This window comes from Bos indicus x Bos taurus, chromosome 19, assembly GCF_003369695.1.
Source record: "Bos indicus x Bos taurus breed Angus x Brahman F1 hybrid chromosome 19, Bos_hybrid_MaternalHap_v2.0, whole genome shotgun sequence".
Lineage (NCBI taxonomy): Eukaryota > Metazoa > Chordata > Mammalia > Artiodactyla > Bovidae > Bos > Bos indicus x Bos taurus.
Genome location: NC_040094.1, coordinates 48899388 through 48925371, shown reverse-complemented (window position 1 = coordinate 48925371; position 25984 = coordinate 48899388). Strand labels below are relative to the sequence as shown.

Below are 25984 nucleotides of genomic sequence, written 5' to 3'. Positions count from 1 at the left end.
AGCACGCACATGAGCAGAGAGTGTGTTAAAGGAACACTGTTAAAGGAGAGCTTGTTCTCCTGTTTTTAAAATGAATGACACTGACTTCTTTTGTGGGGGGCAGAGCAGAGCACGTGGGAATCTTAATTCCCCAACCAGCGATTGAACCCTCACCCCCTAACTGGAAGTGCAGTCTTAACTACTGGACTGCCAGGAAGTCCCAATATTGGCTTCTGAATTACTGCTATTTGGGTCTAAATGGACCAATATAAACGCAACAGTTTATAAAGCGTCAATATTTACAACACACTGGAAATTGTGTCCTTTGCAACTATTTAAAGTTATCATGGAATACTCCAGATGTCAACTCAAAATGTATAAAGGAGAAATACATTTTCAAAATTCTTTTAGGGAAAAAGGACAGGACCTGTGACTTTTTGAACAACAGCCCATTGCAGTGGAGTGGTTGACTGCACATGTCCTCAAACCAGACCATCTGGGTTGAAATTATGTCTTCCTTTTGATATATTTTTGGGAAATATTCTTTTTCTTAAAATCAAAGTATAATTTACACATAGGAGTGCACATATTCTTACAACCTGAAACACACTCATAAAATCAGCACTTAGACCAAGAAACAGAAGAGTACCAGCACCCCAGAAGTTCTCCTCTTGCTTGGGTAAAAATTTCTGAGTTATTCTCTACTTCTGATCCCTCTCTCTCAAATGAGGATAATAATACTGACCCCATAGCTTGTTGCAAAGAGTCGACGATATCTGCAGGGCAGCCAGCATGATAACCCCTTACACAGAAGAGTGCTTTGGAAGTGTTAGCTCTTGTCATGATTCCCTGTGGCCACCATACCAGTGTCTCTCTGCTTCCCTTCACCCCAGCCTGGCTAAGAGCCCCTTACTCTGGGGCCTCCAAGACCCAGTGGAGTCACCTTCAGGTCCCTAACACACAGCTCCTTGGAAGCAGATCACAACTGTCAGGATTACAGCCCCAGCGAGGACCTGATTACCCTCAGACAAATTACACACCCAGCCCAACATGAAGTGTGCAGACTTTATTAGCTCTGAGACCCTCCACTGCCCATTAGGTCCCAAAGGTCATCACAGAACCATAAGGGCAGGGTGGCTGAGGGCTGGAGTTCTGGGCCCTGAAGTGTCCACTGCAGAGGGCACTCCCGTCTCTAGCTGGTTCACAGGCTCTCGGCAGGAGGTCTTGACCAACCCTGGGGACTTGGCTGCATGGTGGGGGAGAGTTCTGAGCTGGGAGGTGACGACTCTGCACAGAGTCAGGCTCTCATACAGAAAAGATCAGAAATGTCTCCTTTCTTCCCTGAGCCCTCTGTCCTGGCAGCTACCTCCACGCCTGAGGCTCATCCACCTTCCTCCAGCCCTGCTGTCTAAAGAAAGCCCTGGAGGAGGCTGGGGAAAGTCATGAGCCTCTTCACCCGCACCGTCTGGGGTCACCTGGATTGGCAGTTTGTAGCTACTCTAGGTGAAGGGCTAGTTTAGAGGCTGTCTGCCTCCCCCACATCCTTAACTATCACCTTACCCACATTCAGTTCCTTCATAGTGCTTTTTAAAAAAAATCTTGGGGCACAGTGGCTCTAGCTCCTTGAGAACCCAGGATCTGAGCCATGTCTCTGGAACTCCAACTGCTTGGGCACAGAGCTGAGGTGTTCAGGGAGGGAGGGGTAGCGGGGACCACAGACAAGTCCCTGTACCTCCAAGGGACACAGAGGGGAGGCCAGGGGTGACAGGAGCCCCTCAGGCTGCTTCTGTTCCGAGGACAGTGTCAGAGTTCTGTCCATTTCCACGGCAGAGGGGGGCATCCTAGAGGAAGAGTTCCTGAGCTCTGGCCTCCATTCATCCATGTCACCATAGCTGGGCATCTGCAGGGGGCAAGAAAGAGGGGGGCAAGCAGGGTGGGGAGCCTCCCCAGGGCACCCTGACTTCAGGGTTGGGAAGCAGCAGGAGATGTATCCTGCTGCCTCTGCTCCCGATGTGGAGTCCGTGGTCACAGTCTGGGCTCTGCTACCACCTGTCCAGGCTGCCTGTTGTGACTCAGACCATAAGGGAGGACAGCAGAAGTCACAGCTGCTCTCAGGCCACAAAGGCCCTGGGCCAGATGACCACTGAGACCAAGGTAAGGGTGGGGGAAGACATGCAGCCGCCACCAGGCAAGCCCCTGGGGGTCCCCTCCACTGCTCACCTGTGCCGGGGGTGGGTCACCCCGGGGCAGCCGAGTTCCTGGACTCTGAGTTGCTGAGGTTGCAGGGAACAAGGCCAGGTCATTAGAGGTGGAGGCTCCCAAGATGTAGCCAGTGTGGTCCTGGGGAAGGGGCTGCTGAAGGAGCTTCAGGATGTGGCTGAGGTCTGAAGACATGCGGGACTCCAGCCTGCCAGGCAGAACCCCACAATCAGGGTCAGGGTCAGGGTTGGCAAGAGCAGTTTAGGTCCTGAGGGCAGCCCTTAGTTTTGTAGGCTGCAGGCTGTCCCTGCTGGATGAAGCTATTTCCCCGCTATAATCTACATGAGTGTGAGGTCGCTTCCGTCACATCCAACTCTTTGCAACCCCATGGACTGTAGCCTGCCAGGCTCCTCCATCCATGGGATTTCCAGGCAAAGAATACTGGAGTGGGTTGCCACTTCCTTCTCCAGGGAAATCTTCACGACCCAGGGATTGAACCCGGATTTCCTGCATTGCAGGCAGACCAAACTCTTTAATGTCTGAGCCACCAGGGAATCTCCTACAATCTACAGCCTCCGCCCAAATTCCCCTTAGTACACCCCTGACTCTGATAATCACAGTGATCAGGCAGCTGCACACATCATTTAGTCCTCACAGTGAAGTTTTTTTAGGAGGGACGGTGGGTACCAAATTACTTAATTTGAAGGAATGGTACTAAGGAAAGAACTCAAGTAGATGTTTCAGTACAACTTATAGAATAGGCGGAGGTAACCCAAACACACCTGTACTGCCTTGGTGACCAGAGAAGTCACCCCCGCCCCCCACCCCCCAGCTACAAGAAACCAGCCTAATGCTTAGCTCTCCTTATCACTGTTTCCCAGAGGGTGCTTGAGAAAGAGACATTCTGCCCTCGTCATGAAGCTTCGACACAGGTATTCTGGTTACCCCCATTTCACAAAAGGGTAAACCAAGGCTCAGAGTGGTTGTTACTTATACACAGTATTGCTGGTAAGTTACCAAGCCAGAATTTGAACCCAGGACTGTGTTGCCCCTAAGCCCTCACTCTGCCACACAGCCCTGACATCCACAGGCCACGCCCCCTTTCCAAGGGCTCACGGTATTTTTTTTTATATTTAAATATGTATTTATTTGGCTGCACCGAGTCTTAGTTGTGGCACGCAGGATCTTTAGATGCGACCTAAGAACTCTTAGCCGCAGCATGTGGGATCTAGTTTCCTGACCAGGGATTGAACCCAGGCCCCCTGCATTGGAGCATGGAGTCTTAGCCCCTGGACCACCAGGGAAGTCCTGGACTCACAGAATTTGTTTTGGCATGAAGTTACACCCCTCTCCCCACTTGGCATGTTCCCGATTTGCTGGGACAAGCCATCCAAGGAACTGTCCTCAGTGAGAAGGCTGGGGAGGTCTGCAGCTAAAGGGGGCTGGCCATTCTCAAATCATTGGGCTTCCCTTGCGGCTCAGCTGGTAAAGAATCCACCTGCAATGCGGGAGACCTGGGTTCAATCCCTGGGTTGGGAGGATCCCCTGGAAAAGGGAAAGGACTCCCACTCCAGTGTTCTTGCCTGGGTCGCAAGGAGTCGGACACAACTGAGTGACTCACTTTCAGGTTTTCACTTTCATTCTCAAAGCCACGGGACACGCAGCGTTGTCCCCGAGGCACCAGGAGGGGGCGCCCGTGCCTAGCCTGCCATGGGCCTGCCCTCTGTGGCTGTCCCATCCCTGCCCACAGGTCAGTCACCCACCTGTTCATCTGGGCCTGGAGCTGCTCTAGCCTGGAGCCTAGCTCCCGAGGCCAGCAGTCTGAGTCTCCCTGAGGGTTTTGGGGGCTCTGATTTGGCCTGGGGGGCACCTGCTGCAGCAACTCAGGCCAGAGGCCAGATGCGTCTGAGATGCTCAGGGAAGGGGCTGCACCTGCAGGATGGGGAGAGGGAAGCTTGAGCCAAGGTCCAGCTGGTTCTGGAGACTGGGCCTTCTCGAGCAGAGCCGGGGCCCCGTTCCCTACCTGCTGTGGGAACACGGGGTGGGAGGAGTGCATCTCCTTCCCTGGGTGTCCTGCCCCCATAGAGGCCTGGCTTCTGGGACCCAGAAGGCTGTAGCCCTGGGAGCAGGGGTGGGGCCCCAGCCTGCGGGAGCTGGCCAGATGGGGATGTTCAGCCCAGGCCTCACTGTCCAGGGAGTTGCCGCCCAGCAGGGCCTGTAGAACCTTGATGTGCAGCCCCGGGGGTGGGCCGGTATCCACCCCTGCGGGCAGCCCTCACTCAGGCTCTGAGAACACAGGGGGAGGAGGGGTACAGGGGCCACTGATGCTGAGCCTGAGGAGGCCTCTCCTAGGAGAAGCAGGGGAGGACCTGCCAAGGGCCAGGAGGCTGGGCAGGGCCTTCAGGTGCAGGAGGGGCAGACTCTGGCGGGGGCCGATTTTGCTGACCTGACTGGTTGTCACTGAGGAAGAAGCCCTGGTGGTCTTGACTGCCTGGAGCCTGTTGGGGTGATGACTGGAGACCACCGCCTGCCTTGTGGGGAACAAGAGCATCAAGTAACGGGGACCACAGCCGGGACTGGGCCTCTCTCCCCTCCCCCACCCCCGTGGCAATGAGGGGAGGGTGGTTGCAGGCGGCTGGGCACCCCCAGCGTGCTCCCAGCAGCTCCTCTCCTGCGTGGACTGGCAGGGATGCCCAGGGGCTTGGAGCCGGGCAGACCCCAGGGAGTCCCGCGAGAGGCTGCCTTGAGCAGCAGCGTGGGGGTGGGGGAGGCAGGGGAGCTTTCTCTTTCCTTTTCCTCAGGGCTCTGGGACCCCCGCCCTCAGCCTGGGCCAACGCGACAATTCTCCCTGAGGGGTGGAAGTCTGGAAGTCCCAATCCCTTCAGGGGTGCCCCATCCATGCCCTTGGCAGCCCACCCCCCTGGTAATAGGACTTGGGGGCACCCAGGGGCTGCAGATGTCCCAGGCCATGGATACCACAGCCCTCTTGCTCGAGTGTCCAGCCACTGAGCACTTGGGCCACCTGATGCTTCCTAGCAGCTGGGCACCCCCTGCCCCCCGCCGCCCACCAAGGCAGAGTCCTCACAAGAGGCCTCCTAGACAGGCCAGGCGAGAAGGGGAGAGCCTGGGGAGGGGAGGACAGCAGAGGGCAGGGTGGGGAGGGCCATCCAGAGCAGGTAAACCTGCCTCAGCTCCACCTCCAGATGCTGGGTGCGGGGCTGGGCCAGCAGAACCCTCCGCCTGAGGCCAGGGGTGGGGGCTCAGTGCCCGGGCCTCAGCCACTGTGGCCCCTGCCAGCCGCGCCTGCCCCCTCCTTCCCACTAGCTGGTTCCCAGCCCTCCCCTGCACACAGACCCTTCTGGGCACTTCTGTTCTGTACTGGCTATCCCACGCCTTGGCCACCCTGAGCTCCACAGATATTTGGTCTCACTGCACACCCTTGAGACTGCCTTGGTTCTTCACTATGGAGCTCTTGGGAGTTCCCTGGTGGCCTAGTGGTTAGGATTCTGGGCTGCTGCGGCCCAGGTTCAATCCCTGATCGGGGAACCGAAATCCCACAAGCTGCTTGGTAAGGCCAAAAAAAAAAAAAAAAGAGAGAACTATTTAGCTCTTTCTTTTTTTTTCTTTCTTCTTCTTGAGTTATTATAATCTCCTCCACTGAGTAATAAATTTGAGAGGAGAGATTGCTCTATCACTGCTTACACCTCTGGGACCTGGACCGTGAGCTCATGGATGGGAGACGCTGCTGCCTGCCCCCACCCCTCACCCTCCACCCCCCCCCCCCCCCCCACCTTGCAGCTTGGAAGGATGTGGTGGGAAAAGCCTGGGCTATGGAGATGCACAAACTTGAGTCCCATTTTGGCTGCGCCACTGACTATATGATTTACTGTGTGACTGTGGCTTTAGTCATTTGTCTGCTAGGACCCTCAGTTTCCCCATCTGGAAAATGGGGATACTAACACCACCTGCAGGAAGACTAAATGAGATTGTGTAGAAGGAGCCCAGCGCTTACCACATAGTTGGTGCTCCGTAATTGGTAGCTATCTTCATACTTAGCATTATGTTGGCCATGGGAGGCACAGAAGTGATTATGACAAAGGATGAAGAGCGGGGGTTGAAAAGAAGGGAAGCGGTCAGACGGGTCCTCTCCAGCCAAGCAGCCCAAGCGCTCAGCAGGCTGACTGGCCATGGCCCATTACAGGCTGGCCGAGGGCCACCCCCAACCCGGGCCACCCATCCCAGACTCACGTCCCGCAGGTTGAAGGTGACTTCCAGCTTACTCCAGAAGCTGTCTGCGAAGGCAGGGTACATGTCCAGCACCTCCAGCAGGTCTGCCCGCTGGATCTTGTGCAGGTCACAGTAGGTCAGGGCCCGTACATCTGCGCTGGACTTGCCCGGCCGGGCATGGAGGCTGACGGGCTCTCCAAAGATGTCATTCTTTCCTGCCAGCCAGAGGGGTGGGGGAATCTCCAGGGCCTGGCTCCCTGCTCTCTTCTGAGGAGCCTCCCTGAGGACCTCTTAACCTTGACCTCGCCCAGCTTCAGGGATCCTGCAGCGGGGGGTGCCTGGAACAAGGCTGGATGTGCTGGCTGAGGGAAGGGAGTATGCAGAGACCCCTGCCACCCCAGCCTGTGGGTCCCCTTGCTATCTCCAGGATCCTCGGGACCACCTTCTACCAGAATCTCCTTCCTGTTTCCCACTTGCTTGGGAACTGCCCCTACCCACCCCTACCCAGGGAACAGCAGGCAGAAGAGACACCAAAGGCTCCTTGCCCAACCTCTTCCTCTCAGGCTGGCCATGGAGCTGCAGAGTGGCGGAGACCAGGGGTCAGGACCACCCAGCTCCCTGGGACAGCACCTCAGGCTTCTCTCTCTTCGGTGCCCACTCCCACTGTGGGCCACTTGACTGGCATGGCCCTCTCTGCACCCCGGTGTCCCCATCTCTAAAATGGCTTTAACCATATCTGCCCTGGCCGCCCCCCTGGGCGGTCCAGAGGAGCAGAGGAGATGCTGGAGGAAGTGCCTCGAAGAGCGAGAGGCACCAGACAGGCAGATGCAAGGCATTAGGACGGACGATGTCACGGGGTGGACCTGGGCTGGATGCGGGGACAGGTGGTGAGGGTGCTGGGCCGTTCTGCTGCCAGGCACTGTGCTAGCCACAGGATAAAAACATGACTAGGGTTCTGTCCTACCCACAGGAGCCCCCCAAATCCCCAACAGACAGATTACAGAATGATCTCTAGAGCCTCAGAACAAGTAGGAGCCAAGAGCAACAGGCCTACAGAAGAGGGAGGGGTTCATCCCACCCGGAGTGGTGGGAGGCGGGGAAGGGTCTTACAGAACTACTGGAGTGGAGCCTGGGCTGTGAGAATCTAGGAAGGCTGGTCCTCCAGCAGAAAGGCAATCCGGTGGAGGAAGCAGGCTGTGGTCTGTGCAGCAGTCAGGGTTCAGGGCAGAGAACCAGGGCCAGAGTGCCACAGACCATGATTATGACGGCCACTTCCCACAGGGAAGTCCAGCCCCCTAGCCTGGCCATTCTGCACAAACATTACTAAGTGTCTGCTCAATGATGGATGGAGGCCAGGACATGTGCCCGCAGGAGAACAGGATAAAAGGTCTCTTACAGAGGAGGGGACTGAGGAGGCTGAGAGAAGGGAAGGACTCTCCAGGGTCACATATAAAACCCAGAAGCTAGAAATCTGGGCAACATTATAAAGTGATAGTTTTCCAGTAGAGGAAGGATTATGACCTAATGTCCATTTCTACTCAGGACAAAATGAGAGTTCATGTCTCTAACTGAAACTTAAATTGGACTGGCTTCTTAATTATTAATAATAATTATCTCTCTCCCACCTGGATGGCACTTCTAAACTTGGCTGGGAATGAGGGACGGGCTCATAGAGGAGCTGAGCTTGAGCTCAGCACTGAAGGATGCCTGGGGTCTGCCAGGCACAGATGTGAGGCAGGTACTCCGAGTGGAGTGGCAGCATGTGCAGAGGAACAAGGGTAGGACAGATGGTGCAGAGAACTGAGTAGTCTGATGGCTAAAGCAGCAGCCACCAGAGGGAAGGTGGCAGGACCCAGGGGTGGCCAGAATGTGGAGGGCCGTGCACAGGGGTTGACATTTGCCCCATGGGTCATAGGGAACCATGAAAGGATTTTGAGCAGAAGACCATGCACAGATGTGAATTTCAGGTCACTGGCAGGTGGAAGATGGAGTCTGGGGTACACCAGGTTCAGGGTTGTGGGAAAGGAGCTCCTGACACCTGCCCAGGAAGGACAGAGTGAGGACTGGGCCCAGGCAGGGACATGGAGACAGGTATGGGACAGAGAGATCTCAATGCAGGGAACAGATGGGGTTCTGTGGCTGCCTGGATGGTGGGGGTGGGCCAGGAAAGGAGGAGGGTACTTCCCTGGCTGACTCCCAGGTCTCTGGCCCAGGCAGTGAGAGGTTCACAGTGACAGGGATGTCCATGGAGCTGCCTTTGAGGGAAGATGATGATTTCAGATTAAGATAAGCCGCTTGGTCTGCCTATGGAATATAAGGATGGCCATGTCTGGAGATGAAAGGAATTTTCCAGTCTATGGAGAGACTGGGGCCGGGACAGAGCTCTGGGGGTCCATGTGCCACAGGTGAGGCTGAGATCATGAAAGCAAGGAGCTGGCCCAGGTGAGGATGTAGCGAGGGCAGGCCAGAGGGAGAGGACTGGGTGGAGGGGTAGAGGGAAGCCCGGCCAGGGGAACCAGGGGACGGGGAGGCTGATGGCCTGGTCAGGGACTTGGGGTGGGCTGAAGGCAGGGGGGAGGTGTGGAAGATGAGAACCACCTCAGACAAGGCAAGTGACCTGCCCAAGGTGAGTGAGACCTGCCCCAGGTGAGCGGCAGAGGCTGTTGTGTGCCCCCAATCTCTCCCCTGTCCAGAGTCCCTTATCCTTCCTCCAAAGTCCAGCTGTCCCTGCAGCTGCAGTGACCCCCGCCCCCCCTCCACCCCATACAAACCCTTGCCTTCTTACCCCGAGCTTCCCAAGAGCAGGAAAAAGTCGCAGCCTGCCTGGACTTCCCCAGCCCTGGAATCCCTGTCTGTCCACCTACCAGACCTCTCTGAGCCTCAACTTCCCTATCAGGAAAATGGGGCCTGTGGCTGGGGTTGGTGGAAGGATTCCGTGAGCTGGGTGTCAAGCTCCCCTGGGGCACATGCTCATCACGTGGCAGGTGCCATCTGTGTTCCTGGGAACCGCCTGGTCCAGGCAGGACACCTCTCCCCCCCTACCCACCCCCAGTCCGGTCCTCCCCGTCCGACCCACCGAGGATGGCCACCACCACGTCGTCGCGCAGGATCTCGATGGAGCCGCGGGAGATGAAATAGAGCGTGGAGAGCACGTCGCCGAGGTGCACCAGCGTGTCCCCGGGCGGCGCATGCGTCGTCTTGAACTTGACGGCGAGCGCGCGCAGGCAGCCCTTGCTGGCGCCGTGGAAGGCGGGGCAGTGCTGCAGCAGCGCGCGGTGCAGGTGCAGGCAGATGTCGGCCTGCAGGCACTCGGGGAAGCCCTTCAGCACCTGCGGGGCGGCGGGGGCGTCCAGCGGGGCGCGGCCGGGGCGGGGGCTGGGGGAGCGGGAGGTAAGGAGGCTTCCGGGACGCCCAGTGCCTACGGGACCTTGGTCTCCCCCCACCGCCCTGCCCCGGGGGCATTCGCCGGAGCTGGGACTTGAGCCAGGCGGCCCGCCCCACCCGGGCCCGAGGGGCAGGGGCTCACCGCGTTCATGTCGATGCCATTGGTGTAGGACCAGGCGTGCTGGAAGTACTCCTCCAGGCGCTGCCGCAGCGGGTTGGGAATCTGGTGGAAGCGGATGAACTCCTTGACCCGCAGCATCTGCGTGTGGTAGCGAGCCGTGCCCGAGTACAGGCGCTGGATGATGGCCGACACGTTGCCGAAGATGCTGGCGTACATGAGGGCTGGGGTAGGGCGGCGGGATGCGGCGGCTGAGCTCCAGAGCATCTCCACCAGGCCTGCTCCAGCCTCCCCCACCCTGGGATCCCCCAGCCAGGGACCCTCTGTCCAGGGCGAGGTCAGAAGTGTCCAGGACGGTGCCAGGGTGTCTGGGGGGGACAAAGACCCCTGGGTTTCCTGCCCTCCTCCTTCCACCCTGTGCGTCTTGGCAGCTTCCGGGGCCCCATAGGCCAAACTCCTGAGAAGAAAGAACTAGGGCAATGGGTTTTTTTAGTTCAGATTTGTTTTCTCTTTCAAGTTGTAAAAATATTATAAAAAGAAAACTTTTGGTCTCTTGTTTTCACCCTTTTTCCCCCCCTTGTTTTTGTTTTTCTGGGCTTTCACATCTCTAAATACTCTCAACATGACAACTTAATCTGCGTGTAACATTCCACACTGCCTCTCCTGTTCCTAGGCCACATGTCTTGAAAGGCAGGAAGCACAGTGTGGGGCCTGAGAGCACACAGCCCTGGGAGCTGGTTCCCTGGGAGTCGGCCCCCTGGGCTGGAACTGGGTCTCTCTGTAACCCCTGGCAAGTTAGGATGTTCAGTTCCTTGGTCTGTAAACAGCTCATACTATGGCTGTCATGGAGTAGTGATGGGAACAAAACATGGACCTCTGATAAGGACTTAGAAAAGTGCCTAGCAGGGACTTCCCTGGTGGCCCAGTGGCTAAGACTCCATGCTCCTAAAGCAGGGGTCCCCGGTTCGATCCCTGGTCAGGGAACTAGATCCTACATACTGCAACTAAGAGTTCACATGCCTCAACTAAAGACCCTGCATGCTGCAACTAAGACCCAGCACAGCCAAATGAACATATATTGAAAAGAAAAGTGCCTGGCAAGCACAATTCATCGATGTGGACCTGTGCTAAGGGCCCTGGGTTTTGGTTTAGTGCTCTGCTCTCACTGTCTTGAAATAGTTAATAATATTTTAAATAAAGGGCTCCACATTTTCATTTTGCACGAGGCCCTGAAAATGAGGCAGCTGGCCCTGATCCCTGGTATATATCGAGGGCTATAGATTCTGTATATAGTTAGTGTGAAAGTGTTAGTCACTCAGTCATATCCAACTCTCTGTGATCCCATAGACTGTAGCTCGCCAGGCTCCTCTGTCCATAGGATTCTCCAGGCAAGAATACTGGAGTGGGTTGCCATTTCCTTCTCCATTTTCTTCTGCCCAACCCAGGGATCGAACCTGGGTCTCCTGCATTGTGGGCAGATTCTGTCTGAGCCACCACGGAAGCCCACAGTTAGTGTACACACATGCAAATATTCACTGTGCTGCAAACTTAGGACCTGCCAATCACAGAAATTGTTACTGTGTTATATCTCATTGCAAAACTAAACCTGGGATTCGTGGGTGAGGCCCTGGACACTTACAGCCAATGAGCATCACGCAGATGGAGAAGACCTTTTCGGAGTTGGTGTTGGGGGACACGTTGCCAAAGCCCACGCTGGTGAGGCTGCTGAAGGTGAAGTACAGGGCGGTGACGTACTTGTCCTGCACTGAGGGGCCGGAGGCTGGGTCGCTGCCGTTGTAGCGCTTGCCAAGCTGCGCGCCCAGGCTGTCCAACCAGCCGATCTTGGGCTCCAGGTAGGGCCGCTCCACGTTGCCGATGGCATACCAGATGCAGGCCAGCCAGTGCGCGATGAGCGCAAAGGTGCACATGAGCAGGAAGAGCACGGCCGCCCCATACTCAGAGTAGCGGTCTAGCTTCCGAGCCACACGCACCAGCCGCAGCAGCCGCGCTGTCTTCAGCAGTCCAATCAGGGTTGTGGTCTGGAGAGGCAGGGAGGGGGCCCCAGGGCTAGGGTCAGCCCTTGAGAGACTGTGACCTTGAGGTCCCTTAGGACCACAATTACTCTTCTGCAGGTATGGTCACGTAGTCATTTAACAAACACTTATGGAAAGCCTGCTTTGGGCCAGGCTCTCGGCAGCGGGACACCGTGTAGGACCTTAAGGAGCTCTCAGCCTAAATCTCAAAATAGCTTTATGGTTGCCAGGACAGAAGTCTAAGGGGAGCACAGAGGAAGGGGAGGAAAAGTCTGCAGCGACAAGGCAGGGAAGGCTTCCTAGAGGAGGTGACACAGGAGCTGAGTCTTGAAAGATGAAGCTGGGTCTCCAGACAGGAGGGAGAGGGAAAGGGCATTCCAGGCACAGGGAGCAAGCAATATGAACAAAGGCATGGATGTGTGAAATGGCACGGTCCACCTGGGGAACCAAAGGAGGTTCTGCAGACGGGAGCACAGAGCAGAAGATGGTGAAGTGGTGAGGAATGAGCCTGGAAGGTGGGCAGGGGCTGCTGCTGTGGCTACAGTCTCCTCAAAGAGCTTGGCTTTTATTCCAAGCCACTGGGGAGCCATTGAAAGTTCTGAAGACTGGATTGAATGAGGGTCAGGGTCAGATAAGTGATCTGAAACTTGCTCTGGCTCCTGTGTGCAGGGGGTGAGGCTGGCAGGTGTGGGGCTGGGGCAGAGGTGATTGGGGTGTGACTGGAACACAGGAGGTGAGCTATTTGAGTGGAAATCTGATTCCAAGGGCCTTCCCTGGCGGTCCTGTGGTTAAGAATCCACCATGCAATTCAGGGGACATGGGTTCCATCCCTGGTCAGAAAACTAAAGTCCCACATGTTGCGGAAAAACTAAGCCTTCAAGACACAACTCCTATGCCCAAGAGCCACAACGAGAGAGTTGGTGAGAGTCCACGCCCCACAGCGAAAGATCTCGCGTGATGCAATGCTGATCCCACAGGCAGCAATTAAGACCCAACAGCCAAATAAATAAATGAATGAGTGAATGAATAAACAATAAATATTAAAGCAACAATAACAATAAAGCCGATCCCAAGGAGATGGAACAAAAGGACACAGTGGGACTAGAAGCTACGAGAACAGCATGAAAATGCCCTCATGTCAGCTGTGAGAGGCGGAGTGGGCAGAGTGGAGGGGCTGGGGCTGAGGAGGCAGTCAGGCTGCCCTGAGAGGCAGCCTGTGGATTTCCAGGGTAACTGTGGTGTAGAAGTCAGCAGGATGGGTGAGCTGCATAGGAGTGCCCGTCCCAGAAGGGGCGGGGTTCGGGAGCACAGAGAGGGCACCCAGGCCTAGGGGAAGCCCCAGCCACTCCTTCTCCAGGGCTGGGAGGTGACAGATGTCTGAGGTCCCTCCTTCCTACCACCACTTGCTTTGGCAAAGGTGCCCCATGCCAGGTAGTACCTGTACCCAGGGCGCAGGGGACGACCGTGGGGGGCCGGCCTGAACAGGGTTTGCTCACCTCATCAGAGCCGGTGCGGAAGATGAGCAGGTCGAAGGGGATGGCGGCCACCATGTCGATGAGGAACCAGCCCTTGAAGTAGTGGACGGCGATGCGCCGGGGGTGGCTGACCACCTCGTCATTGGTGTTGACGTAGGTGGTGCGGAAGTTGATGACGATGTCCACCACGAACATGATGTCCACGATGAGGTCCACCACGGTGAGCGGGCTGCAGGTGTAGCCGCAGTCCCCGCGCTGAGACTCATCCTGGTCGCTGAGCAGGAAGGCGGCTGAGTAGGGCGTGAAGACGGCCGTGTAGATGACCAGCAGCAGGATGAGCCAGTCCCACACGGCCTTGAATGGGCTGTAGTGCAGGAGGGTCCCCCGGTGGATGCGAGGGGCCTGCAGCTTGTACTCTGGCAGCACGTCCGCTCCCAGGGACAGGACCTGGGGGTGGGGACCGGGCAGAGGTCAGCCGGGTGGCCCCTGCCTGGGAGATGGCTCTGGGAGGGGTGGAGATGCAAGGGTGAGGCCGAGGAAGGGAGATGTGGGAGAGGGTGGGTGGCAGGGCAGTGCAGGGGAGATGGGATGAGGCAAGGATGGGGGTGTGGCCCATAGGACAGGGACAGTTCCTAAGGGGACAGGATTGCTGGGAGGAGGTGGGGTCCAGAGGTGGGGGGCAGCTCTGTCTCATGGTGACCCCAGGTTTGAACTCCCTCATAAACAGGCCAGGCTGGAGTGCGTGAAGACAGGACGGGGGAGGGTGAAGGGGGGCCAGGTTCAGGCCGATTGAGGGGGTGATGAGGGGTGACTAGTCTGTCTGGTGGGTTTGGGAAGTTTCCAGTGATCAGGTTCCGCATGGGGACAAGTTACCCCCAAAGTAGCCTCTTCATCCCTGAGGGCCCTCTGGAGCCTGGACCCCTAGGGCCCACTCTGGGGCCAACTCTCAGAGCCTTCCACGGAAGGAATCAAATTTTGGGGGTGTATAGTTAACCTGGACCCTTGATGGGTCTGGGTACTGGTGGCCTTGACTACTTTGCACATGTCCAAGGAGGTGTTGATCATTGCATTCTGAACCCCCTCTGCTCTGCCCCTCCGACCCCCACCTCTGAGACTTAGGCCAACATACGATCACCAGGGCTCAGCCTAACATGCCCAGGCTCTGCCCAGCATGAGCCTGGGCAGTTGGGAGCAGAAGGCATGCCTTTTGTAGCCAGATTTCCCAGGTTGATCTGGGGTCTGACATTGCTGTCTGTCTTGGGGCAGGTTTTGTAACTTCTGTGAGCCTCAGTTCCCTCACCGGCAGAAGGGGACGACAAAGGACCACAAACTCCAGGGGGCTGTTGGCTGTACTAATGAGCTGGCGCATCTGTTTTTATGGGTAGTGCCGTGCGGCATGTGGGATCTTAGTTCCCTGGCCAGGGATGGAACCCATGTCCCCTACCTTGGAAGCTCGGAGTCTTAACCACTGGACTGCCAAGGAAGTCCCAAGCTAGTACATCTTGATGGCACAGGCCATTACACTCGATAATCACTCCTCTCTGCTCATTGGATGTCAGACACTGCCCTGACAAGGATGGGGCCTGAAAGGTGTCCCATGGATCATCACCCCACCCCGCACACACACACACAGGATAGGGCCCTGCAGATGGTTCTGGTTTAAGAAAATCTGCAACATAAGGTTCTGGCCCTGAAAGCCGGGTCCATTAGCAGATGGGATCACAGTAAGGAAGATCCACCCAAAGGCTGGTTTCAACCACACGGTCCCCCATCTGCCATCCAAACCCCTGGGAGGGGCCACAGTATCCTCACCCTGCAGGGACCTCCTGCTCAGCCTTGGCCTCAGCTCCTGTTTGGCCTCCCTGGGAAGTTTCCTCTGACCCTGCACAGACCTGACCCATGTTTTTTGATTTTCTCCCGGCTCCCTGTAAATGTCCTGACAGCACAGTTATCTCCACTGACTTACAGCGGCAGCTCCCTCATCCCGCATGCCCCTCTTAGTCCACGTGGGGGCTCAACTAAAGGGGACTGAATGCGCACGGAGAGCTTGGGTCATCATGGCCATGTCCACCCCTGGCTGCTCAAGACCAACCAGGAGGAAACAGCAGAGCACATGGAGAGGGAGGGAGGCGGTCAGAATTCGGACGGTGGGGTCAGAAGACGTGTCCCCATCCTGGGGGCTTCTGGTCAGGGTGCCACCTCCTCCACCACAGATCTCCTGAGTCTCCCACCGCCTCTGGGGCCAGCATGAGGGGCCTCCCCAGTGACCTTGGAGGTGCAGGGCTGTCAGGACAAAGGAGTCCAGGTATGGGCTCACAGCCCTCTAGGCCCTTTGAGTTCTGGTTGAGGCCGGTGTGACTTCCCTGCTCTGGGCCATGCTCTGAGCTCTGGCAGGCTCCTCCCCTCCTTAGGGACAATATGGGGTGGGTTAGTAAAGCCAAGAGGGGCTGGGGCAGGGACCATGCACAACTCTCCAGCCCGACAGCCCCCATCACCCCGTCACCAACCTGAAGGTCCCCAGATGCACAGCTAGGTGGGCTTCCCAGGTCACTGGCCCCCCGCGCCCCGCCTGATGTCCAAGGGTCCAGCCCTACAGCCTGGGGTCTTTTCTGCCCCAGGGCTCTTGTACTTGGTGAGTGGCTGGGTCACAAGGAGTTTCCAGCCCACGTGCTCCAGCACAGAGGATGCTTCAGGTGAAAGGAGGTGGGAGGCAAAGAGCTGCTCCATTCCCTCAGGAAGCAAAGTCCCAGGGGAGCTGGAGGAGGCCCCTGACCTTGCCCTGCACCCCCTTGCTCAGCCCTGGCCTAGGCACCTCTCAGTGCCTCCTAGGGCCAGCACCCTCAATGTCAAATGAGTCCTCAGAGACCATGTGGTTCAAGTCATTCCTCCAGATGGGACCCTGGGGCCCAGAAAAGGCGCAGGTCTCTTGCCCAAGGTCACAGAGCAGACAGTGGCAGGGCCCCTGAACCTTAGGCAGTGCTCTCTGCACTTCCCTCTGGAGAGGTCAGCTGGGGACTGGGGCATCAGGCCCCAGGAGGAGGGACAGTGTGGTCAGCTGGAACAGAGAACCCAGGGCAGTTTGCCCTGGGCTGGCCAAGGAGGGGCTGAGGCATTCCTGACTGTTCCCCAGGGACCCGTGCCAAGGGAGTTGAAGATGCCAGGTTTCCTCCCCACTGCCTGGACTGCGGAAGCATCCTGTCCTAGGGGCTGGCTGTCACCTCGAAGGCCAGGGGCAGGAGCAGGGCTGGGGCTCCCCACCCTCTTCTCAGTATGGCCCTCACACCTCCTCTCTCTGCTTCTCCTTCTCTGGGACTGGCAGAGCCTTGGGCGGGTCCCAAGGTGTCCTGCCAGTTCCCCCTCCCAGCTTCTCCAGGCCTAGGATGTGGCACTGCTGACCTACCCTCCCCTGGGTCCGGGGGCTGGGAGTCAGGGTGGGAGTCTCAGGGTGGGCCTTTAGGTCTGAAGAATCAGACTCTAGCAGGACAAGAGGCCTGGAGCTCAGACCAGACACCAGGCTGGGCAGGCAGCTCCCTCTGTTCACCCAGCCCTGGAGGAGTCCAGAGCCCGGGCCTGAGGAGGGACTGTAGGGCCCAGCACAGCCCCACCCACCCTGGCCTGCAGGCCGCACCTGGGTGACCTTCTCGGTGACGTTCTGGGTCCGCTCCACCACCTTGTGGGGTGCGATGATCTCAATCTCTGTGGTGGAGCCCGAGCGGTGCTTCTCCAGGTTGAACTCCACAAAGTTGAGTGTGAACTGCGGGATCTGGCTGATGGTCCTGTACTTGACCCTGCCTGCGCCAGGCCCCTGTGCCCCCGACCTGCCGTGAGAGCCATCTGGAACCAAGGCCGGGTCACAGCAGTCAGGGCTGGGGACCTGATGCTGCCCCCACAAAACGCCACCCGCCTCTCCCCTTCCCATGCCCCTCGCCCCGCCCCCTCCCATGCCCTAGCCCCGCCCCCTCCACTTGCCCCCGCCCCGCCCCCTCCCATCCCCCCTGCCCCACCCCCTCCACCTGCCCCCCGTCCTCACCCGAGCCCAGGAAGCTCTGTCGCAGCAGGCGCTGGGACAGGCTGCGGCTCCCCCGCTTGGCCAGGAGCTGCGCCAGGTCCTCGAAGTTGAGGATGAACATGATGACCGCCCCGTCCTCGTTCTTCACGGGCACCACATCCACCAGGCAGCGGAAGCAGGAGGCTGTGAACACCGTGGGAAGGGAGGGTAGCATGTCACCGGAGGGGTCCTCTCCTGCAGGAAGCTGGCCTGGGGAAGCTAGGCAGGGGGCTGGGTTAAGGTCAAGTTGAGAGCAGCCGTGGGTGGGGGAGGAGGCCCGCAGAGTGACCAGAGCTGTTGGTGACACTGCCCAGCAGGGCCCCACCCACAGAGCAGAGGTGGAGAAAGCCGCTAAGCTCCTCATTAGGAGATAATGCAGCCTCGGGCCCAAGTCCACACTCGGCCCTCAGCTCGGGGCTTAACCTTGAGGTTTGCTTCTGCTGTAATTAAAGCTGAGCAGATGGGGGTGGATTAAGTGGGGAAGTGAGGCTGGGTCTCCTACCCCCATGTAGCTCTGGCTGGCCCTGGGTTCAGCTCCTGTACTCTTGTTCCCCAAAGATGTCCTGCTCCCCTGATGCTGGAGGGAACTCACTGAGAACACACCAAGTGCTGGGCACCGAGCCCGCTGGCAGTAGGCCTCAAGCTCCATGATGGCGCATGGAGACCTGGAGGGCATACTCGGACCCCTGTTCTGCAGAGCCTGGGCTTCTGAGAAACTGACCTGCCAGGACTGGCTGAGCCATGCATCAAGGAGGGCTGGGGCCATGGAGCGGAGAGCCCTGCACTCTCATACACAACAGTTTGGATAGGGATGGGGACTCGTCTGGGCCGAGGACACTGGAGTGAGGGCCAGGCTGCAGCTCCAGACCAGGAAGGGGCCTGTCATCTCAAGGCAGAGGTGCTGGGACTAGGGGTGGGGCAGGTGGGCCAGTGGCCTGGGGGCTGCAGAGGGAGCGGGAGATAGATGGCAGGGTGGGGGTGGGACAGGCTCTCCTGCCGCTTATGCAGCCATCACAGGCAGCCCAGACCCAGCCCTTGGCCCTTTTGTTCCTCTTTCTCTGCTCCAGGGTCTTGCTCCCTCTCCCATAGGTGAATGGAACAAAACAAGCTGAAACTGCCATGTTCCCTAGAGGCCAGGCAGCAGGCTGGGTGGATGCCCTGTGCGGCCTGCTCCACGGGACCCGGTCATCCCACGTCCCTCAGTTCAATGTTGATGGGTGTCACGTCCAAGGACGCTAAGGGCGGGGGACTCGGGTAAACATGACTAGCAGAAGGCAGATTTGTCTGTCTTGTTTGCTGGAGGCCAGGACCTGTCCAAGGTGTTGTTAGCTGAGTGAATGAAAGAATGAGTGTAAATGTGAGTGGGTGGAAGGCTATTACTAATTTGGGGTCCATTAGAATCCCTCTTCCCCAGATCACCCTCTGGTGCACCCTTCCCTTGGTACCTTCTCACCCCCTCAGTGCTGGGGTGCAGCCGAGCTGTCCACCTCCTCCCTCCCACCTTCCTCCCTGGAGCAAGAATCTCCCGGATCAGATTCCCGGACTCCCAAGCACCAGGCAGCCATCTGCCAGCTGCTGCGCTGGCCCCAGGGGAGATATCCACACCAAGGAGAGGCAGCCCGCTCGCCTCTGAGACCCACTCCTGGGCTTGCAGGGCTGTGGGCCTGCTTCCCAGACCAGAGCCTGGCACACTTGTCAGCCCAGGGCATGGCAAGGCCTGGGTGCTGGGACCCACCCAGGAAGCCTCCTTGGCCAGTGGCCTGAAACAGCACCCGCAAGGCCATTCTCTCTCCTCACTCTCTCTGGCACTGCGGAAATCTGGCCTGGTGGGGAGCTGGCACAGCTGGGCAGGGCTTCCAGGCTCTATGCTTCTAGGGGCTGCCAAGCCCCAGCCTGTACCTACTGATGCTATCTTTGGAAAACTGAGGCTGAGAGTGAACCAAAGACTAGCCCATCCGAGCAGTGAGGGCTGGAGGGCAGCTTCACGTAACACCCCCTGCCTGACCTTCACACTCACTGCCTGCGCGCTGATGGAGACAGGAGAATTCAGACAAGAACAGAGCATTCTTTTCCTGATCCCTAAGCTGTCTTGGGCTTCCCTGGTGGCTCAGATGGTAAAGAATCTGCCTGTGATGCGGGAGACCTAGGTTCGATCCCTGGGCTGGGAAGATTCCCTGGAGGAGGGCATGGCAACCTACTCCAGTATTCTTACCTGGAGAATCCTCATGGACAGAGGAGCCTGGTGGGCTACAGTCCATGGGGTCGCAAAGAGTTGAACATGACTGAGCAACTAAGCACATCACAAGCTGTCCTTGCTCAGGAGTGAGTGTGGGCGACCACAAGTGGGTGAGTGTGTCACCCTAAGGGGTGCCCGGGAGTGGTAGTGTTCCTGTGCCCTCACCCTGATCCTGGAGGGTGGTCGACAGGTTCTGCTCGCCCTCTCTTGCAGGGCTTCCTCTCGGGGCCCACCTCTCTGAGCTTGGACAGTGGGCTCGTCTCTCCCCCTCCTACCCCGGACAGCACACTGCTCCCGGTTTTTCTCTGCCTCTAGATGCGCCCCTTCCTTCAGTTTCTCATAGTCCCCGCCCCTCCCCTTGGAGGCTCTAGTATTGTCTATTGTCCCCATCTCTTCACACCCTGCATCCGGTATGTGGTGAGCCCTCAGGGAAGAGCTGGTGCCACAAAGGCCGCCACTAAGAGTGCGGCTGCTCCACCCTGCCTCCCCGCTGGGTGTCTCTGGCATTCATGGGTAAGTGTACACAAGACACTGGGAGCCGAGACCTCTGCCCACACCCTTCTTCCTGAACTGGAGCTGAGGACTGGAGGAGCCCCAGGCTTCCTCGAGTCTGGCTTGGAGATTGGGGGACTCTCTGGCTTGGGGTCATCAGAGAAGACATCCAGCCAAGGCAGGCAGGCGGGGCTGGGCCCCTCTGGCAGGTCCCCAGGGGGCGCAGCCGTAGGACTGTTCTCCAGGGCTCCCTCCAGACTCTCATTGGCTCGAGTCTTGCGGCCATCCCCATGCTTCCTAGCTGTTAGGGTCTTAACTTTTCCTCGTGAAGGTAGATGGCAGCAGAGCCAGTTTCTCAGGGGTCTCTGAGCCCTGTCTCATGGGGTAATTTTTGTCAAATGGCCTGGCCTCTTTGAGCACAGTTTTACACAGATGCACAATGTGGAGGTGTATGGCCACAGACTCTCTACTTGAACTTGGAGAACTATCAGTGGTTTACCCCTTTAGAGGAAAAGAGGATTATAAATCAGCTAGAATTCTGTAGGAGGTGGGGGGGGGGGGGGTGACACCTCCTCTAATCAATGGAAGATGGGGGAGAGGAGGTATTGACCTGAGGAAGGGAATGCCCTTCAGCAGGCTATAAGAGCCATGTGAATATGATAAAAACAAAACAGAAAAAACAATCACATGGTCAGAGTGGACCACAGGGTGTACATAAGTTATCTGAGCATCACATCCTTCTCTTAGGGGAATGCTGGCCAGAAGGTTCCCCTTTCTAGGTTTCACACCAATTTCAGGTAGGTCCAAGGTGCTCAAGGTCTTGGACTACAATGGGTCAAGGTGGGCTTCCCTGGTAGCTCAGATGGTAAAGAATCTGCCTGCAATGTGGAAGACAGAGGAGCCTGGCAGGCTACAGTCCAGGGGGTTGCAAAGAGTTGGACATGACTGAGTGACTAAGCACAACGCACAGGTATGTGGGTAACTTTTCATTGTCACCCACAGAAAACCTCTAAGACTAGGTCTCTAGGGCTCCTTCTGATGGCTAGAAGACGCCAACAGGGTTCTGAGGACCTGAGGATCTCAGAGGGTCAAGGTTTGACCTTGACCTCGGCCCCTGGCCCAGGCACAGTTAGGGTGCTGAGGAGACCCTAAGAGCCCTGAGCTGACATCACTAGGCGTCTATGATCGGCTCTTACCCCTCTCAGGCCCAGGTAGGGCTCTGAGGTCAAGGAGAGGGACAGAGGGACCTGTGGGCCTCCGTCATTCCCTGCTGTCCCATCCTGTTCCCCTGGGACCCTTCTCACTCCTTTGACTGTCACCTCTCTGCAATGATGTGAGGAGGCGAGGTCACAGCTTTTAAAAATATTCTGACTTTGTTAACCCTGTGAGTGCTCCCAAACTAAGCCAGGTTCTTCCTAGTCCCCTAATCACTACAGCCAGAGGGACAGCCAGGACCTGCCCAAGAAGCACCTCAAACACCTTACACACACACATGCTCAGGTTTACACTTACGTTCATGCTCCACACACACACCAGGGCCCTGCAACCAGGCCGTGAGCACCTTTCAGCCTCAGTCCAAAGGTGCCTGCCCTTCACCTGCACTCCAGTGGCCCTCATGCTTTCTTCTCCAGGGAGGGCCCTCTTGGGCTTCCTTCCCCAAAAGTTCCACCTCGGAACACAGAGGCTGTTGGGTTCCTTTCACCCCTCTTGGGGTTATTCGGACCAGATATATCTGAGGGAAGAATCCAGAGACTTGGGGTCCAGTCCCAGCTGGGACCCATGCAGTAGAATCCTGGCCAAGTTCTTTCTTTTTCTCGGGACTCAGTTTCTTCACCCATGAAACGAGGGATTAATCCAAGCCAGTGGTTCCTAAACCTGACAGAACATCTAAACTGCCAGGGGGATTTCCCCAAATACACCTGTTTGGGCCTCATTTCACACCTCTGAGTCAGCCCCTTTCTAGGGAAGGTATGTTTTGGAAAACAAGTTCCAGGTAATTCTGACGCAGAAGCAGGCTGAGAGGGCCACTGATCCAGGTGATTTCAAAGGGACTTTGGGGACCCTAATTCCCACCCATCTCTTTCCTCTCTGCACAGACCCAGTGGAGACACTGAAGTACTGAGGGGAGGGCCTTGAAGGGCTCCAGAATTTCTTATCCTCGGCCCCCGCCCTATGCTTCTGTTCTGTCTGCAGTAGCTTGGGCTGGCAGTAATATCCCAAACTGGACAAGCCTCCAGGGCCAGCACAAACTCCAGACTCTGTCTCCCCAAGGAGCTGGGGTCCCTGAGCCTCACCCAGCCCTCTTTTCAAGCCAGCCGCCCCCATGCCTTGCCTGGCCCCAGAGGCCTTGAGGGGGTGACTCCTCCCCTAATCCCCAGAGCAGACGGAGATGAGGAAAGGTTAATTTCCGTCCCAGCTGCCTGACAGCTGGGGCTGACAGTGACAGAGTGGACAGCCAGGAGACCGGGGACATGGGGGAGGGACGATGGTGTGGGAGGCCCTGCATGTGGCCAGGACCAGTTGGTGGCTCAGCCTCGTCCCTGGCCCCTGAAAAGGACCTTGGAAGGCATTGCACCCAGGGTCCAGCACTTTCTCCATACAGCTGAGGAGACAAGATTCATCCAGGCCCTTTGGTCCCCGGGGTCGGTGCCCTTCCCATGACCACTCTGCCTGGATGAGAGAGGGGCCGAGCCTGCCTTGCGGAATCTGTGGTCTGAGGGTGCCTCACCATCCTTGCGGTAGTAGAGGATGTCCACCTTGCACTCCTCGGCCCCCAGCAGGGCCTGCGCCAGGCGGGACATGGCACTGCGAGGGGTGTTGGGGCCTGTGAGGAAGTCGCAGGTGCACGGTCTCTGCATCACTTCCACTCGGGAGTAGCCGAAGAGTTCGCAGAAGCCATCGTTGCAGTAAATGATGGCACAGTTCTCCATCTGAGCGTTGGCGATCAGGAACTTACGACCTGGGGCGGGAGGTGGGAGCCCATGGCAACCAGGACCAGGCAGTAGGGAGGGAAAGATCAGAGGGACTTGTGGGAGTGGTTGGTGTGTGTGTGCGTGGGGGGGATTGGATCTGGATGCAGAGCAGAGCTGTGATCAAAATGAAGGAAGGGGAAGGTCAGGTCTGGGGAGGGTGGGAAGACCAAGAAGGCCAGAGTCATGGGGGAAGGCCATGGGGCTCCTGGGAGTAATGAGGGGATGGTCAGGAGGGGGAAGCAGGACGATGACCAGAGAAGGGGAAGGAGAGTCAGGCCTGGGAATTGTGGGAAGACCAGGGCAGTAATGGGGTCAGTGAAGTGGGAGAGAGGCCCAAGGCTTCCTGGAGCAGGGAAAGGGATAGGTGAGAGGGAGCAGGGGTGTGACCAGATGGGGGCCCAGCCTGGGTGAGCTCCTAGAAAGACCAGAGTGGCTCGGTCAGGAGGTGAAAAGGAGGGCGAAAAGGAAACCTCTGGAGGAAGTTGGGGGTGGGGTGGGGGAGTCAGGAGGGAAGCATGGCAGGGATACAAGGGGAGGTCAGGGCTTAGAACCGGCAAGAAAACAACTCAGGTGAAGCGGGGAGCTGCACTTTGCCCACCATGTAGCAGAAGGGAGGGTGGTGTTGGAGGTAAAAGTAGGGGCTCGCTGGAGGAAAAGGTGTTTCTCGGACATTGAAGGGAAGGATATGCGTTTGGCATATCAGACACCCCCCACCCTGCTCCATTCGAAGTTAGTAAAGGGTCCGGCCACTCCTGCCACCGAACCAGGGCTCCAGATCATGCCCCAACCCACCGCACACACTCACTCTGGCCCTCGAACTTGCGGATGATGGTGTCCAGGTAAGTGTTTTGGGGTGCGACGTGGCCCCTGCGGACCGGCATCTTTCGGCCGCGGCCTCTGCCCGGAGCCAGCAGCGCTCCGGCTCCCTGCTTCTCCGCCTGTCCTCTGGCTCAGCTGCGTCCGGCTCCGGTGGGCGCCGCCCCCGGGGAGGGCCGCAGGGCTTCGTGCCCCGCCCGCCCGCCTGCGTCTACACCTCTGCTGCCCTCCCCGGCCGGCCGCTCGCCCTGCGTCCTTCCCTCCTTGGCCGCCCGGGAGCTGTCCGCGCCGCGGTGCTGAAAGGAGCCGCGCGGCAGCGGCGGCGGGGCGGGGTCCGCGGGGCGGGGGCAACTTTTCCGGGACTCAGTGGGGCAGGGGCGGGGCCCTGACTCTTCAGGGGCGGAGCTGGGAGGGAGTCCGGCGCCAGGAGTCAATCGGGTAGGGCCTCTTTGAGGAGCTTCTACTCTGTCCCAATGGACTGTGCCCTCGGCCCTCTCAGACCCGGTTCAGGTACCAGGGGGCCAGTCTGGACATTGCCAGGCCGTCTCTCTCAAGCAGGGGAGGAGAGGAGGAGCCGAAGGGGTTGTTAAAGGCCTCAAACGGTCTTCTGCTGAAGGTTTCTTTCCTGATCTGACCATTGGACTGGACTCGGGCAATGGTATGGACAGACCTTTTGCCCATCCTTACCAAGTGCCCTCCAACTGAATCCCAGTGCCCATGCAGAACTAGTGGCAAGCCCATCCAGGACCTGGTACTGGCAGTGTAATAAACAAGGAATATGCAATGAGGTGCTTTCTTTAGAGGCCTGAGAGCTCTTGGCATACAGATACTGCTTGGGAAAAGAACAGATTTAAAACCACATATTAGCAAGTGACCACTGATAAAAGTGTCTGAGTACTGGTTGAAAATGAATACAATAGAATAAGCAGATGGGGATGGGGTGAGGTTTACTGAAAGAGCCTTCTTGGAGAGGAGTGGGAGGAGACCACTGTTCACTGAGCATCTTGGTGAGCTTGAAGCTTTGCAGAGGGTCCAACAGCCAGTTTGGAGCCATCCTTGGAGGGCAAGCACTCAATAGGGCATGCACCTTAGGCAAAGGCCGATGATGGAATCAGTGCAAGGGGCTGAGCTGGGAGGTGGGATAAATGATAAAGACCCTCAGATGCCATTTTGCACATCTAGATTTAACTGATGGACAACCAAGTTGTTAAGTAGTTAGACATGAAGGAAATATTCCAGTGAAAGAAACTTTACAGTGGAGGTCCAAAGAAAGAAACTTTACAACGGCGGGTGGGGGAGGGAGGACGGACAAGGAGGCTCAGTGAGAGTTTTGCTGGAGTCCAGGTGAGAGGCTTGGTTTCCTGGGCTGGTTGTACCTTTGCCATGCAGAGCCACAGTGCCTGATGCGGATCTCGTTGGCCACTGTGGCTGGGGGATGGGAGGGCTGCAAGTGTGGCCTCCTGGGGGGGGGGGGGTGCTGAGTTGTCCTGGCTGGCCCCATGTCGGGGGGGGGGGGGTAGGCTGGCTGTGGAGGAAAGGTGGGGCTGTTTCTCATGGGCTCAGGGCATGGGGTGCTGAGCTCTGAGGAGAAATTTGGGCAGTGGGACACTCATTCACTCACTTCCTCACTCACTCAAACATTTTCCAAATCCCCACTGTGTGCCATGGCCTGTGCTGGCTACAGATGTTTCACTGTGTCCTGACCTTACAGAGCTGACAGCTAGTAATGGGGACAAATAAGGACATTACAGCAAGGCAAAGTAACAGCAGTGACGGAGACATCAAATGAGGGTGCTCTGGAGCCTGCGGTCAGAACAGAAAGTGCTCAGACTCTGCCAGAACTCAAGAAGACCTCTTGAAACCTGGACAGAGGTAGGCTCCATGGAGAGCTCGGCCCAGTCCTTCTGTACCCTGATCCCTGACTTCTGGGCTCAGATCTTTAATCTAGAGAGAGCCAGTCCCATCTCTTGGCCACCTTCCCGCTTGCTCAACTGCAGCCCTGATG

General features: G+C 57.6%; 1 protein-coding gene across 8 annotated transcripts; it reads right to left on the bottom strand.

The window, feature by feature from the left end:
• Nucleotides 1-1030: 1030 nt before the first annotated feature.
• On the bottom strand, nucleotides 1031-24262 carry KCNH6 (potassium voltage-gated channel subfamily H member 6). Of its 8 annotated transcripts, none has more exons than XM_027518524.1 (14): nucleotides 23969-24258; nucleotides 22920-23150; nucleotides 17446-17607; nucleotides 17044-17249; nucleotides 13437-13862; nucleotides 11547-11946; nucleotides 9932-10131; nucleotides 9482-9734; nucleotides 6427-6620; nucleotides 4600-4709; nucleotides 4217-4322; nucleotides 3942-4132; nucleotides 2200-2386; nucleotides 1031-1879 (listed from the first exon to the last, which is right to left on the bottom strand). In XM_027518524.1, exons 1-14 carry the CDS (start codon nucleotides 24042-24044, stop codon nucleotides 1595-1597), a joined length of 3027 nt encoding a protein of 1008 aa, XP_027374325.1. In that variant the 5' UTR covers nucleotides 24045-24258; the 3' UTR covers nucleotides 1031-1594. The 8 variants fall into 8 exon arrangements, with proteins under 8 accessions (XP_027374325.1, XP_027374318.1, XP_027374319.1 ...); XM_027518517.1 differs by lacking the exon at nucleotides 4217-4322 and adding an exon at nucleotides 6191-6229 and having other exon boundaries at nucleotides 3942-4110; nucleotides 4625-4709; nucleotides 23969-24254; XM_027518518.1 differs by lacking the exon at nucleotides 4217-4322 and having other exon boundaries at nucleotides 3942-4110; nucleotides 4625-4709; nucleotides 23969-24255.
• Between the last annotated feature and the right edge of the window lie 1722 nt (nucleotides 24263-25984).

Coding starts and splice junctions, on each gene's coding strand:
- KCNH6 (XM_027518524.1), bottom strand. CDS start 24,044: ATGCCGGTCCGCAGGGGCCACGTCGCACCCCAAAACACTTACCTGGAC. Junction 23,151..23,968: donor CCGCAAGTTCGAGGGCCAGA/GTGAGTGTGTGC, acceptor CTCCCGCCCCAG/GTCGTAAGTTCCTGATCGCC. Junction 17,608..22,919: donor CCTCTACTACCGCAAGGATG/GTGAGGCACCCT, acceptor CGGTGTTCACAG/CCTCCTGCTTCCGCTGCCTG.